At 39.2% G+C, this 14,542-nt stretch overlaps 1 protein-coding gene across 1 annotated transcript in view; it reads left to right on the top strand.

Annotated features, from left to right (window-relative positions):
* Positions 1-4,131: 4,131 nt before the first annotated feature.
* Positions 4,132-14,542, top strand: part of tapt1.S (transmembrane anterior posterior transformation 1 S homeolog) — a gene marked incomplete at its 5' end in the record, with an annotated part of 36,287 nt that continues 25,876 nt past the window's right edge. Inside the window, 2 exon segments of the mRNA NM_001095805.1 lie at positions 4,132-4,318; positions 13,046-13,176. Of these exon segments, the coding sequence (NP_001089274.1) occupies positions 4,177-4,318; positions 13,046-13,176 (273 nt within the window).

Below are 14,542 nucleotides of genomic sequence, written 5' to 3'. Positions count from 1 at the left end.
AGCCCTTTTGGCCAATAACCTGGATATGCAAATACTTTAACTAGATACATGGGCTTTTGCCCAGTAACTAGGGAAAAGGAAGAAGGATAGTGAATTAAATGCCATAGGTGCAATTTAACCGTATAGATCCCTACATTATATACTGAACTTACATGTTTACTTGCCTTATTTTTAGAAAGTGAAAATGGAAGATTATAATTGTACAGAGTTTAAAGAATAAAAGTACAGGTATGGGACTCTTTTATCCAGAATACTTGGGATATGGGGCTTCCTGCATAATGGATCTTTCTGTAATTTGGATCTTCATACCTTAAGCAGAAAATGAGGCTTGCCTGTTATATAACCTGATGCTAGAGGGCTGATTATTAAATTATTATAATTGTGCTGGTTTCTGAGCTGCCGTGTACCAATAATCTGAATTATTTACTTATATTGTGACATATATAATATACAATATATATATATATATATATATATATATATATATATATATATATATATATATATATATATATATATATATATATTTAGTACAGTTTGAGTCAGTCCCTAAGCTCAGTAACTGATATCAGGAGGCCCTGCTAAATAGCTGTGGTTGCCTTGGACTGGTACAAAAGCCCAAAACTTAAGGTACAGGTATTCGATTGGTTATCCGGAAAGATCCGAATTACAGAAAGGCTGTCTCCTATAGACTCCATTATAATCAAATAACCAAAATTTTTACAAATGATTTCCATGTCCCAGAAACACAATGATGTTCCCCTTGTACATAAATGTGCAATATTCCTAAGGATCAAGGCCAGATGTACCCTCACTACCCACAGGGAATTCGGCATCCACTAGGGGCCAGTTACAGTGTTCTGTACTAAGCATGTTATTTAGTAAGCTGTTTACTTTAACTGTATCTATGGGGAAGTTGGTCTGCTAATAGTTGTGGCCCCTATGTAAATAATAAGCAACACGGAATTATGTGAAGTGAGATCCTGCTTCCCCTATTGCCCTTTTTGTGTGATGAAAGTCTTATTAAATTATACAACACATGCATAAAACATAGATAAGTTAACCAATTTTCTTCCTTTTACAGTACATGCACACTGCTAACGGATACTAATTAGAAACAAACAAGAAAAGGGACAAACCAGAAAGACATTTATAGCAGAATGTTAGCGTCTATTCTTGCATGAGCTGTTAGCTACATCTACTGGAGGGAAGCAGCATTCTCCGTAGGAATGACTGGAGATACTGGATGACCTTGTATAAGCATTTCACTGGGGAGGAATGAACGGAACTAGTGATTGGCGAATTTGTCCCGGCGTAAAATTTGACTTTTGACGCCATCGATCAACGCCGGTTGCAATTGACATGCATTTTCGCAGCAAACTAGTATTTTTATTTGCCGATGGCGAAACTCAGAAATAAGCAGTGAATTTGCACCTGCCGAATAGATTCGCCCATTACTAAACACTAGCTTCACTTAATTCTCCCAGAGAGTGGAGGACAATTTATGGAAATAGTCCAGCTCTTTCTTTTGGTGGTAAAAAGCACTGACACAAAGCTACTGTAGCTTTGCATGATCAGGAGCCATGTTTTGTTGGGGCCCACAGAAAACAAGTAACGATCCAGTATAGGAGTGCAGGTCCATCTAGGGGAGTGGTTATGGTGAAGTTCGGAAGAGGGCAGGGGGGTTGTTCCCCTTGAGTTAACTTTTAGTAAGATATTGAGAGTGATATTCTGAGACTATTTGCAACTGGTTTCCATTTTTTATTATTTATGGTTTTTAAGTTATTTAGCTTTTCAATGAGCGGCTCTCCAGTTTGCAATTTCAACAGTCTGGTTGCTAAGGACCAAATTACCCTAGCAATCATGCACTGATTTGAATAAGAGACTGGAATATGAATAGGAGAATGTCTGAATAGAAAGATGACTAATAAGAAGTAGCAATGACTACAACGTTGTAGCATTTGTTTTTAGATGGGGTCATTGACCCCCCATTTGAAAGCTGGAAAAAGTCACAAGAAAAAAGCAAATAGTTAAACATAAACTATAACAAAAAAATAATGAAGACCAATTGAAAAGTTGCTTAGAACTGGTCATTATATAACATACTAAAAGTTAACTTAAAGGAACAGTAACACCAAACACTGAAAGTGTTTTAAAGTAATAAAAATATCATGTAATGTTGCCCTGCACTGGTAAAACGGATGTGTTTGCTTCAGAAACACTACTATAGTTTATATAAACAAGCTGATGAATAGCATTGGCGGAAATTGAAAAACGGCTATATGGCACAGGATAAATAATGGATAACAGATAACATTATGTTCGACAGAGCTTATCCGCTGTGTAACCTGAGCCTATTCTCCTTTGAATGGCTGCCCCCATTGCTACACAGCAGCTTATTTATATAAACAATAGTAGTGTTTCTGGAGCAAACAAACAGTTTTACTAGTGCAGGGCAACACTGCATTATATTTTCATTACTTTAAAACAATTAAATTTTTTGATGTTACTGGTCCTTTAAAGGTGAACCACCCCTTTCAAAGAGCATGAAAAGATGGAAGCCAAGAGGCTTTAGTTCTCCTTTAAGGTGGCAATATACATACAGAGATTGTAGTATAACTGGCCATTGATTGGAAGAGAGATATCATTAATATAAAGATTTCTGGGGTACAATTGCTCATAAGAAAGACTGGTCTGCAGGTCGGCTTCATTTACAGAAGTCCTGTTTTTCGCGGGACAGTCCTGATTTTCACAGCTCAACCCGCAGTCCTGGATTGTTACTAAAATGTCCAGACTTTATGTTTGATCTCCTGCACTGAACAGCCAGAAAAAGATACAAAGTTTCTGAAACGTAATAGGCTTTTGGCAGAGAGCCCAGAATAGCCAGACCCCGTTTGACAGTGCCAAAGCCGTGCCGTCTTGTCTTTCCTGAAGTCACGAACAGCTGAAGTCCCGAAGCCGTGAAAAGACCCGAAGTCACGAAAACAGCCAAAGTTGAAGTACTCGAGCAGCAAAAAGACCCAAAGACATGAAAACAGCTGAAATTGAAGAACTGAAGCAGCGAAAAGACCCGAAGTCATGAAAACAGTGAAGTTGAAGTCCTAAAGTGGTGAACAGACCAGAAGTCATGGAAACAGCCAAAATTGAAGTCCAGAATCGGCGAAAAGACCCGAAGTCAAGATGGTGCTGAAGTTGAAGTCCTAAAGCCACGATTTCAATTCTAATGAACACCAATGTTTGTTTTTTTTTAATTTTTTAATCACCTGGCCACCAATGTATTATTTTAATATTCTTTAGGCCCCTGCCAATAGGGTCGCCACCTGGTCGGTATTTTCCTGGCCTGGCCGGTAAAAATGACGGTTGATCCCAATGTTATTAATAGGGAAAAAAGATAAATATATAGGAAGGCCGGTATTTTCTTTTTGAAAAAGGTGGCAACCCTACCTGCCAACAATGATTTTTTTTTTAAAAATATTCTCTGGGGCCCCAATTTTTTTTTATCTTGTAAGGGGAGCCCTGGTGCCAATTTTTTTTTTTTTTTAACTTATAGGAGGCCCTGGTCACCAATTTTTTAAAAATAACTTTTATGGGGGGCCTACATTTTTTAGTGCTGATGTCTGTGGGGACTTTTAACGGTGGTGTGGGCGGGATCTAGGTGGAGCTTGGGCCGGCCCTGCAGCTGGAGCCCCGCCCATTGCTCCTCCCTAATGGTAGTAAAATAAATACTATTGGCAGGAGTGTCAAAAATGTTCGTTTTTTTCTTATGTACAGTGGAATAAAACGTGTGTTGTGTATCAATGAGCTTTTGAACAAAACGCAGAGATGAAAACTAAAGCCCCGTTGTAGGATCTCAACAAACATTATTAAGTTTAATTTGAAGTGACTTCATTTAGAACGTCCGTATAAATCATATAACCATACGCGCTTGAAATACTCTCAAAACATAACTTGCCCGAACAACAACAACAACACAATTGTTAGTGACGTTTTGGGCCTACTGCCCATATCCAAGATGGCCGCCGCGCACAGAACGACCCGCCCCAGTGCTAAGCGCTGTCATCGCTCTGCTGCTTCTCTGCTCAGGTAAAATAAATAATCCGAGGCCGCGGCTGATGACGCGCGGTGTCAGGTGGTGAGAAGAGCTCGGAGTAGTTGGGGTGGCCGCCGGGGGTGGGGATGGCGGATGCGGCTATGAGCGGAGAGGAAAAAGAGGAGGATGGGGGCAAACGTACAACGGCGGCAACACCAGCGGAGACCCTGGGCTTCTACGAGCCGAGTGACGGGAGCCGTGTAGAGACGAAGAAGCGGAGCTTGTCAGGTAAGGCATGTGAGGAACTGAGGCGGAGATACACTGCTTCCAAGCCTAGGCTCGCGGGGGATGCTGGGAGAGTTTGTAGTTTAGTTGGTGAGTTGTGATCTTGCCCAGTCAGTCAGTCAGTCTCTCCCACTCACACTTTGCCTGTCAGTGTCACACACACACACACACACACACACACACACACACACACACAGCCTGTCAGTGTCACACACACACACACACACACACAGCCTGTCAGTGTCACACACACACACACACACACACACACACACCTTATCAGTGTCACACACACACACTTTTTTGGTGCAAAACGAAACATTTTATCTGCCCACTTACTTTATACAGTGAAACTTCCATTTTACATCCCCTGATTTCAAGTTTTCCCTCAATGTACATTTTGTAGTTTTGTCGTCCCACCTATATATTATGTATAATACATTCCCCTGATATTATATTTTCTTGGATTTTACACCATTTTATTTTTCTGGTCCCCTGAAAAACATAAAATGTGGCTTGTACTGTAATAATATCACCATACATACAGAGATTGTAAAATGTCTCCATGATATACTTTCAGGTGCACCAGGGGGCAACTACACCGCTGGTATTATTATTATTATTATTATTAACATGTATTTATATAGATATTGATTGGTACCATGGATATTGATCAGTTGATCGATTTGACTTCAACTCCATATCTCATGGGGGTCGTGTCTGTGCAGTGTGAATAGACACGGGAGCATATGGTTCATTAATCCTTTGTTTAACTTGTTAAAAACAACACTGTACGGTGCATGTCTCGAAATGCAGTCATCTATCAAACATGGAGCATTTGATGTGATCTGCACACTGAACATTGTTACTATCAGTGCTTTGATGAAGCCATTGCAGTATTGCTATAAGTTTATCTGATGCCAAACAGTTGGGAAGTTTCCCTTTTGATTAATGCAGAGCCATACATACATACATACATACATACATACATACATGTGGGTTTTCCATGGTCTGTATTTTGACTATGAATTCCTTATGATTCCGCACCACTTGCAGACTTGGCTGCGTTCGCTTGGGCAGCCGTCAAGTTTCACTGGCTTGTACATTTAATCTAGGTTGGCAAACCCACCATGGAGTTTAGAAGCCCCGATGCAGAGAGACAGGGGGGTGATGTTGGCAGTAAATGGAATAGGTAGCATTCTTACGGGACAGTGTGCATCATCTAGGTTACATATTTCTCACCCTTTCAGAGGTTTATCAGGATTTTAGCCATTTTCATGCACATTACACTTAAAATAATTATATCTAATAATGAGTGTATGGAGGGGTGTGTGTATGGATGCTGGGTTTCATTTGGAGGGGTTGAACTTGATGGACTTTGTCTTTTTTCAACCCAATTTAACTATGTAACTATATACAGTAAAACCCCCATTTTAAGTTTTTAGGGGACCAGAAGAAAATGGTGTAAAATCCAGGAAAATGTAAAATCAGGGCAAAGTATAATGAATAATATATAGGTGGGGCCACAAAAGAAGAATGTAGAATGAGGGAAAACATCATCAGTGCATTTAGATCTGCCAACAGCACATATGTGATGTAAAGTGCATGCAATTGAAGAATGCAGGCTAACACAGGCATCATTTACTATGATTATAAGTCCTGCTTTTATTGAGCACTGTAATGGTTAAGCCAAGCTCAGGAGAGGGTTAAGATTTAAAAATCGGAGCAGAGAGCTAGAGCAGAGTTTCTATGGGAACCAGCAATGCCATCTCTTCATTGGCTGCTAGACTGGAGGATGTGTTTGGTAATCTGAGCTGAGAAGAACTGAGCATGCTCATGAGCCAACAGCCAAAGGAAATTCTCAATGGAGGGGGCAGATTGGGTTAGAGGAGTAGAAGGAATCCTAGGTTATTAACGGAATGCTGCAGCCTTACTGATAACCTTTGAACAACCATAGTGGCAGTCACTCTTCAGTGATTAAATTTTTTGTGTGGGGGGTTAACATGTCCTTTCAAAGGGCATGTAAAATTGAAGTTTCACTGTATACATCCCTCTAATTGATATGAAAATGTCAACAAATAAAGAGTCCTGCTATTCTTCATTTTTAAAACTGCCCCTAAGACATCCCCAGATCAGGTTTACGAACAGTTCCCGGACACACTGACATGGCTGAGCAGGGTGAGCTGGTTCTGTCAATCTCCCTGGGCTTGGGCAACACAATATTTCTGCAGGCTAAAGTGCAAATATAAAGAGTACTCCTGCCTATTGAATGATTCCACTGCTCATTATACAAGTACCGTATATACTCGAGTATAAGCCGAGTTTTTCAGCCCCCAAAATATGCTGAAAAACTCTACCTCGGCTTATACTCGGGCCAAGCGCAAAAACGGTCGCCGGGGCCTAAGAATATTTGCCGGCATCCAAAAACGAGACGCTGGCACCTCCAATGGGAGCAGAAACCTTCAATTTTTTTTATTGAAACTTACCAGAAGCTGCTGCATTTCTCACCCTCGGCTTATACTCAAGTCAATGAGCTTTCCCAGTTTTTGGAGGTAAAATTAGGTACCTCGGCTTATACTCGGGATGGCTTATACTCGAGTATATACGGTAGCCTAAAGGTTGACCTTAAACGTGCTGATAAAGCTGCCGATAGACAAAATCAGCAGCTTGTGTGTGGGGCTTTCTCGACTGGGCCTACCCAACCGATATCTAGCCAAAAAATCAGACAGATTTCAATCTAGTAGGTTTAAAAATCCTGTTGGACTGTTGGAGCATATGCAGTCCTCGCTAGAGTGTATAACCACCATAATTATCATGTATTTTTGTTTGCTTCTTAATACAAATTTTCCTGCATGATTGAGACAAAGGTGTCATTGTTAAAGGAATTGTTCAGTATAAAAACTGGGTAAATAGATAGGCTGTGCATAATAAAAGATGTTTCTTATATAGTTAGTTTGTCAAAAATGTAATGTATAAAGGCTGGAGGGACTGGATGTGTAACATAATAGCCAGAACACTACTTCCTGCTTTGCAGCTCTCTTGGTTTACACTGGTTACCAGGCAGTAACCAATCAGTGACTTGAGGGGGGCCACATAGGTCATAACTGTTGCTTTTGAATCTGAGCTGAATGCTAAGGCTCAATTGCAAACACACAACAGTTATGTCCCATGTGGGCCCCCTTAAAGTCACTGACTGACTAACTCAGAGGTAGAGATCTGAAAAGCAGGAAGTAGTTTTCTGACTATTATTTAGACATTCACTCCAGCCTTTATTCATTACATTTTTGGCTAACTAATTATATTAGAAACTTTTTTTTTTTTTTTGCACATCTTATCTATTTTGATATATATTTAAATGGTGCAGTATGAAAGTCTTCAGGTATGTCCTGTAGTGTTCCCTTCTGGCTACAGTCACAAGAGACATGAGATCCTGATGTCCAGCTCCTGTCACCTTACATACTGACTGCTTCAGTGGGACAGCCCAGTGGTGCCTGAACCAAGCAGCTTGTTCTCTAAGTGCAGCTGGCTATAGCTAATAAACTCAATTAAAGGAGGATGGCTGAATTACTGGATTTACTGTAATACTTGGCATTTAGCACCTTCTGCTGACATTAATCTGACAAAGTTGTTTCTGTCTGCATTGAGGAGTGTCATGTCAGCACTGCTGACGTGACACTGTATTTTCCTGATGGCTGTTCTAGCAGAATGTAGCACATTTATCCGCAATACAAACATGACCCTTTGCAGAGCAGGCAGGAGTACACAAACATGGAAATGTCTCAGTTCCACACTAAAGGCAAGCTACTGACACTTTCCATACCCAGCAGATAAGCAAATTACAGGCAGAGCTTGTGAGGTGTTGGGCCCTGGGAGCTGGGCAAAATGTACTGTGCATTAACAAGCAAATATGCTTACATGTACGCATACTGCATTGTCACTTTTAGGGCTAGTCCACACGGGGAGATAGCGACGCATTTGCGGTCGCGGCGACAAAGCGCCGCGACCGGCGCAGGCGACAGTTTTGTATGGGCGCCTATGTAAAAACGCCTGTGCTAACCACACGAGGCGATGCGCTTTTCAACAGTCGCCTGAAAATGCCTCGCCAGGCTTTTTCAGGCGACTGTTGAAAAGCGCATCGCCTCGTGTGGTTAGCACAGGCGTTTTTACATAGGCGCCCATACAAAACTGTCGCCTGCGCCGGTCGCGGCGACTGTCGCGGCGCTTTGTCGCCGCGACCGCAAACGCGTCGCTATCTCCCCGTGTGGAATAGCCCTTAGGGTAAATTCCCAGCATTTACAGTACTCCTTGAGAAGAGACCCATTAGTGGATCTGTTGGATTAGTTATAGGGGTTGTTCACCTTTACCTGTTCACCTGTCACCCAGACAAAAAAAAAAGCTGTATAATAAAAGTCCTTTTCAAATTAAATATGAAATCCAATTTCTATTTTTTATTAAAGCATTCATATCTGTTGTAAGCTAATTTTAAAATCTCAGCTGTCAATCAAATATTGTCTGCCCCTCATAGAGGCGGGGCAGACAATTACTTTCGCTTTCCATTCAGCACTTCCTAGATGTCACTGCTCTCCTCACATTCCCCCCATTCTCTTAACCATTTAATTGTGTAGCCAGGGCATGGGGATGGACATCAGGTCCCCCATTTTGGTGCACAAAATGCTTCCTGAACACTAAAACAAGGATTGACCATTATGAAAGTAATGTACAGGTATGGGACCTGTTATGCAGAATGCTAGAGACCTGAGGTTTTTCCAGGTAACGGATTTTTCTGTAGTTTGGATCTTCATAACTTAAAGGAGTTGTGCACCTTTAAATTAATTTTTAGTATGATGTAGAGAGTGATATCTGAGACAATTTGCTATTATTTTTAATTTTTTTATTATTTGTGGTTTTTTGAGTTATTTAGCTTTTTATTCAGCATCTCTCCAATTTCCAGTTTCAGCCATCTGTTTGCTAGGGTCCAAATTACCCTAGCAACCATGCATCGGTTTAAATAAATGTTTAAATATGGAATATGAACAGGAGAGGGCCTGAATAGAAAGACAAATAATAAAAAGTAGCAATAACAATACATCTGTAGCCCTACCGAGCATTTGTTTTTAGGTGGGGTCATTGATCCACATTTGAAAACTGGAAACCGTCAGAAGAAAAAGGCACATAATAAAAAAAGAAATAATGAAGGTCAATGAAAAAGTTGCTTAGAATTAGCCATTCTATAACACGCTAAAAGTTAACTTAAAGGTGATCCACCCCTTTATGTCCACTAGAAAATCATGTAAACATTAAATAAACCCAATAGGATGGTGTTGCTTCCAATAAACATTAATAATATCTTAGTTGGGATAAGTACAAGCTACTGTTTTATTATTACAGTGAAAAAGGAAATATTTTTTTAAATATTTGGATAAAATGGAGTTAATGGGAGGCTGCCTTTCCATAATTTGGAGCTTTCTGGATAACAGATCCTGTACCCCATCCCCGATGAGAACAAAAACATGAGGCACGTGGAAAAACACCTACATGTAACCACCTGAACTCACAAATATCAGAGTATGGCCTTCTGTGCGCCCTGTATATATTTCTCTGCCATTTGCATTAGTATATACGACAAGGTTTATATATTGCTTATCTTGAATGTGGTTAGTCTAAAACATTTTTTATAAGCAGCAGTAAAAACTGCCACATGCTGTTAGTCATCTCTGAATACCCTACAGGCTTCCCTCTGCCAAAGCAAACAGTGTGGCAGCTCCCACTCATAGGTTTATTTGCAAAGTATGAAGACTTGGGTTTAAAGGGGTAAGGAAGTAAAATCTAAAATAGAATAAGCTCGAAATGCTGTATTTTGTATACTAAACATAAACATGAACTTACTGCACCGCAAGCCTAATCAAACAAATGATTTATGCTTTCAAAGTTGGCTACAGGGAGTCACCATCTTGTAACTTTGTTATACATCTTTGCAAGACCAAGACTGTGCACATGCTCAGTGTGATCTGGGCTGCACAAGTCAAATAATATCTGCCAGAAGCCAATGCAGCAAGACTGATTAATAATTACCATATACAGACTGCACTGGGCCTGTGTTGAAATGTAATTTAATGTGAATTTTATAGTTTTTGTATTGTTTAATGGAAACTTTCTCCAACTCTGCAGAATCAGTGGCTGCAGCAAAATAATTCTTCAAATAGAATCCCAGTTTATCTGTTTAAATCTGGCTCCATGATCTTTGTCCCTGCAGCTGGAGTTGAAAACAGTAAAGGGGATGTAAAGGCAAAAATAAAACCGAATACAAATCTGTACACAGTCGCCGACTGCTCTAAAGGGAAACAAACAAAGCTGCTTGAGTTCTGCATGGCTGGGAAGTAAGGTGGGGGCTCCCCCTGCTGTTCATAAGTATGATTGTTTCCCTGCAGAGCAGTTAGGGACCATCTGACAATTCCTATCCACAGCAGTAAATGAAGGGAGAATTTCACTGCATACAGTCAGGTTTCTTATAAAAACAGTACACATTCTTTAATTAAAGTATATTGGAGATAGGTTTCTTTTTCATTAAAGAAAGTTAAAATGGGATTTTATTTTGTTGCCCCTACATGCCCTTTAATAAACTGTGCCCTTTGTATTACTATGTAGGTTGCCTGGCTGGTACACGACGCATCTATTCATGTTCCCATTACACATAGCTTTACATAAACCAGCCCTCTGTGCTATATTCTGTTAGAGATCAGGCAGAAAAGTGGAGCAACTTGTGTATCCTTGCAAATATGTCTGCATGGGTCACCTTGAGAGCTACAGTCCCTTTTTTTTTATCAGTCAGAGCATAATCACAGTGCAGATTTCAATTTATCTGGCTTGCCCTGCAAAATGCCAGAGGTATACACGAGCCAACGAAAAGCGTATTCCATTTAGGCCTAATTCTTTTGTTGGCATTAATCAAAACATAATAAATGTCCTAACCGGATTGTGCAGTAAGTGCCATCACTATAAATCTCCAGCCGGCAATTTGGATAATAAAATGAAATTTGCTGCAAAGCTAGATTAACAAAGTACATATCCTTGTATGGTTATATGTCTGGTAGAAATGTCTAGAATACAGAAGGTCAGTGCCAATCCACTGAAGGAACAATTTGATCATGTTTTTTAACTGACACTTTTGGTTTTATCACTTGGGCAAATACAAGGACATGGTCTTAATTAGATGTGCCAGCCTGTTGTCATCAATGTAACCAAATGTATTTTACTAAACACTAGGGATGCACCGAATCCACTTTTTTGGATTCGGCCGAAACCCCAGAATCCTTAAAAGTTTCGGCCGAATACCGAATCCTAATTTGCATGTACAAATTGTGGGTGGGAAGGGGAAAACATTTTTACTTCCTTGTTTTGTGACTAAAAGTCATGCGATTTCCCTCCCCATCCCTAATTTGCATAAATTAGGATTAGGATTCGGTTCGGATGGGCAGAAGGATTTGGCAAAATCGGAATCCTGCTGAAAAAGGCCGAATCCTGAACCGAATCCTAGACTCGGTGCATCCCTACCAAACACAGATATTGTTCCTGATCTGCTTTTCTCTCTTTTCTTACTAATAAAGTGCTGAGTAAATATGTATAGTGTCTATATATGTTAACATCTCTGAGGTTCCCACATTTATTATGTTCCTTATTTTAAATGTTCCTTTTATTCAGAATGCTCGGGACCTGGGGCTTTCCAGGTTAACTGATCTTTCCGTAATTTGGATCATTGTACCTTAAGTCTATTGTAAAATCATGTAAACAGTAAATAAACCCAATAGGCGCTTCTAATAAAGATTCACTATAACTAAGTATGGATCTTGTACAAGGTGCTGTTCTATTATTTCTTACAGAGCAAAAGGAAATAATTTTTAAAAATTTGGATTATTTGGATAAAATTGAGTCTTCGGGAGACAGCCTTTCCGTAATTTGGACCTTTCTGGATAACAGATTTCTGGATAACGGATCCCATACCTGTACTACTGTATGTCTTCTGTCTTAAAAGATTTTTTTAAGAAGTGATGCATGGTGGAGGCACATCATAACAATGTAGCATGGCTCATTTGTATATATATATATATATATATATATATATATATATATATATATATATATATATATATATATATATATATATATATATATATATATATATATATATATATATATACTCAGTATGTAATGGAATCCCTAAAGAGGGATTCCTTTGGGGTAGGTCTGGTCAAGGACATTTCAAAATCTTTAAAGCATTATGTCCTTATATGCTATACAATGGGTAGGCAGGTAACAGATAACACTGTATTATAAGTTACTACAGATATGGGACCTGTTATCCATAATGCTCAGGACCTGGGGTTTCCAGATAGTGGATCTTTCCATAATTTGGATCTTGATGCCTTAAGTCCACTTGAAAATCATGTAAACATTAAATAAACCCAATAGCTGGCTTTGCTTCCAATAAGGATTAATTATATCTTAGTTGGGATCAAGTACAAGCTACTGTTACAAGCTATTATTACAGAGAAAAAAGAAAATAATTTTAAAAAATTTGGATTGTTTGGATAAAGGGGAGTCTATGGGAGACGACATTTCTGGACAGACAGATCAAATACCAGTACTACATTAGAAAGATTTGTGAATGTTTTGGGCTAAACAGTCTGAGTTTTCTGTTTATTTGATCCTCCTAAAAACATTTATTTTGTGCAGATCTTTCGTTGCTGAGATTCATCAGTGCTGAGCTAACAAGGGGATATTTTCTTGAGAATAATGAAGCAAAATACAAAGAAAGAAGAGAAAAAGTGTACACCTGCTTGCGAATACCGAGAGAGCTGGAAAAGGTTAGTATAGCTCTGCATAAATATATCTATCTATAGCCTTCAACAATTATTTGTATAGGAAACACAGAAACGAATGGCTGCTAGAAGCAACCTTACTCATTCTGGAGTTGACCAGCTGTTAAAAGATAAAAAGCCAAGATTTGCAAACAAAATGTATGAGAAATATTGCCAGGGCACAGTTTGCCTTTAAAAATGATCATTATAAAATAATTATTACAAAAAAGATATTTGTATATCCAACCTATATAGGGTAGCAGTATTTTATATATAACCAGTAAAGGAACATCAAGCTTGAAGTACAAAACTGCCAAAAAGCACAGCTGTCCCATAACTTTAATATATGTTGTTTCTGGGATTTGCAATAAACACCCGAAGTTGTGCTACTTTTCATTAGAAATTGTAAATACATTTTCAATTTACCAAATCAAGTAGCAAAAAAAAAAAGGAATATATTTTAATTTTGCAGTTCAGTTTGTCGGATGGTAGTTCAGAAACAGATGGAGAGGATCAGGTTGCCCTGTGATTCAAATAGATCCCTGTCAGGCCAATAGGTATTTACAGAGTCATACCCCAAAGAAACGAAGAGCTTTATGTATCTGGCTTGGCAGGAATTCTCTGTGTATTCATTGCCCTTTGCATTCAGACTTAATATACCGGTATGGGATCTGTTATCCGGAAACCCCTTATCAAGAAAGCTCTGGATTACGGAAGGGCCATCTCCCATAGACTCCATTTCATCCATAGAATCCAAACTTTTAAAAATGATTTCCTTTTTCTCTGTGATAATAAAATAGTACCTTGTACCTTGTATTTGATCCCAACAAAGATATCATTAATCCTTATTGGAAGCAAAACCAGCCTATTGGGTTTATTCAATGTTTAATTGATTTTCTAGTAGACTTAAGGTATGAAGATCCAAATTATGGAAATATCCATTAACCAGAAAGCCCCAGGTCCCGAGCAGTCTGGATAATAGGTCCCATACTTGTATTATAAATGCTGCTCTTCTGATTCCATGGTACATTTGCTGATGCGGAAGCATTTTACTGTTGTTGATTCTTTCTAATTATGCATGTTCCAAATCCACATCTTGTGAGCAGTAACAGGTAGGGGAAGGCGAAATTTTTGTTTTCTCTCTTGGTGGAGAAAACATATGGTCTGACATAACAGCCTGTAAATATCCAATGGAACTGCATAGTAAGCACTGCTTCAGCTGTGCAAAGTTAGTACTACGGGTATGGAACCTGTTATCCAGAATGTTGCGGACCTGGGGTTTTCCGGATAATGGATCTTTCCTTAATTTGGATCTTCATACCTTTAAAGGAGAATTCAAGCCTTACTTTAAAAAAAAACCCTACCCTACATA

The sequence above is a fragment of the Xenopus laevis genome, chromosome 1S (assembly GCF_017654675.1).
Source record: "Xenopus laevis strain J_2021 chromosome 1S, Xenopus_laevis_v10.1, whole genome shotgun sequence".
In the NCBI taxonomy this organism is placed as follows: Eukaryota; Metazoa; Chordata; class Amphibia; order Anura; family Pipidae; genus Xenopus; species Xenopus laevis.
This window is presented reverse-complemented; position numbering and strand designations above follow the sequence as displayed.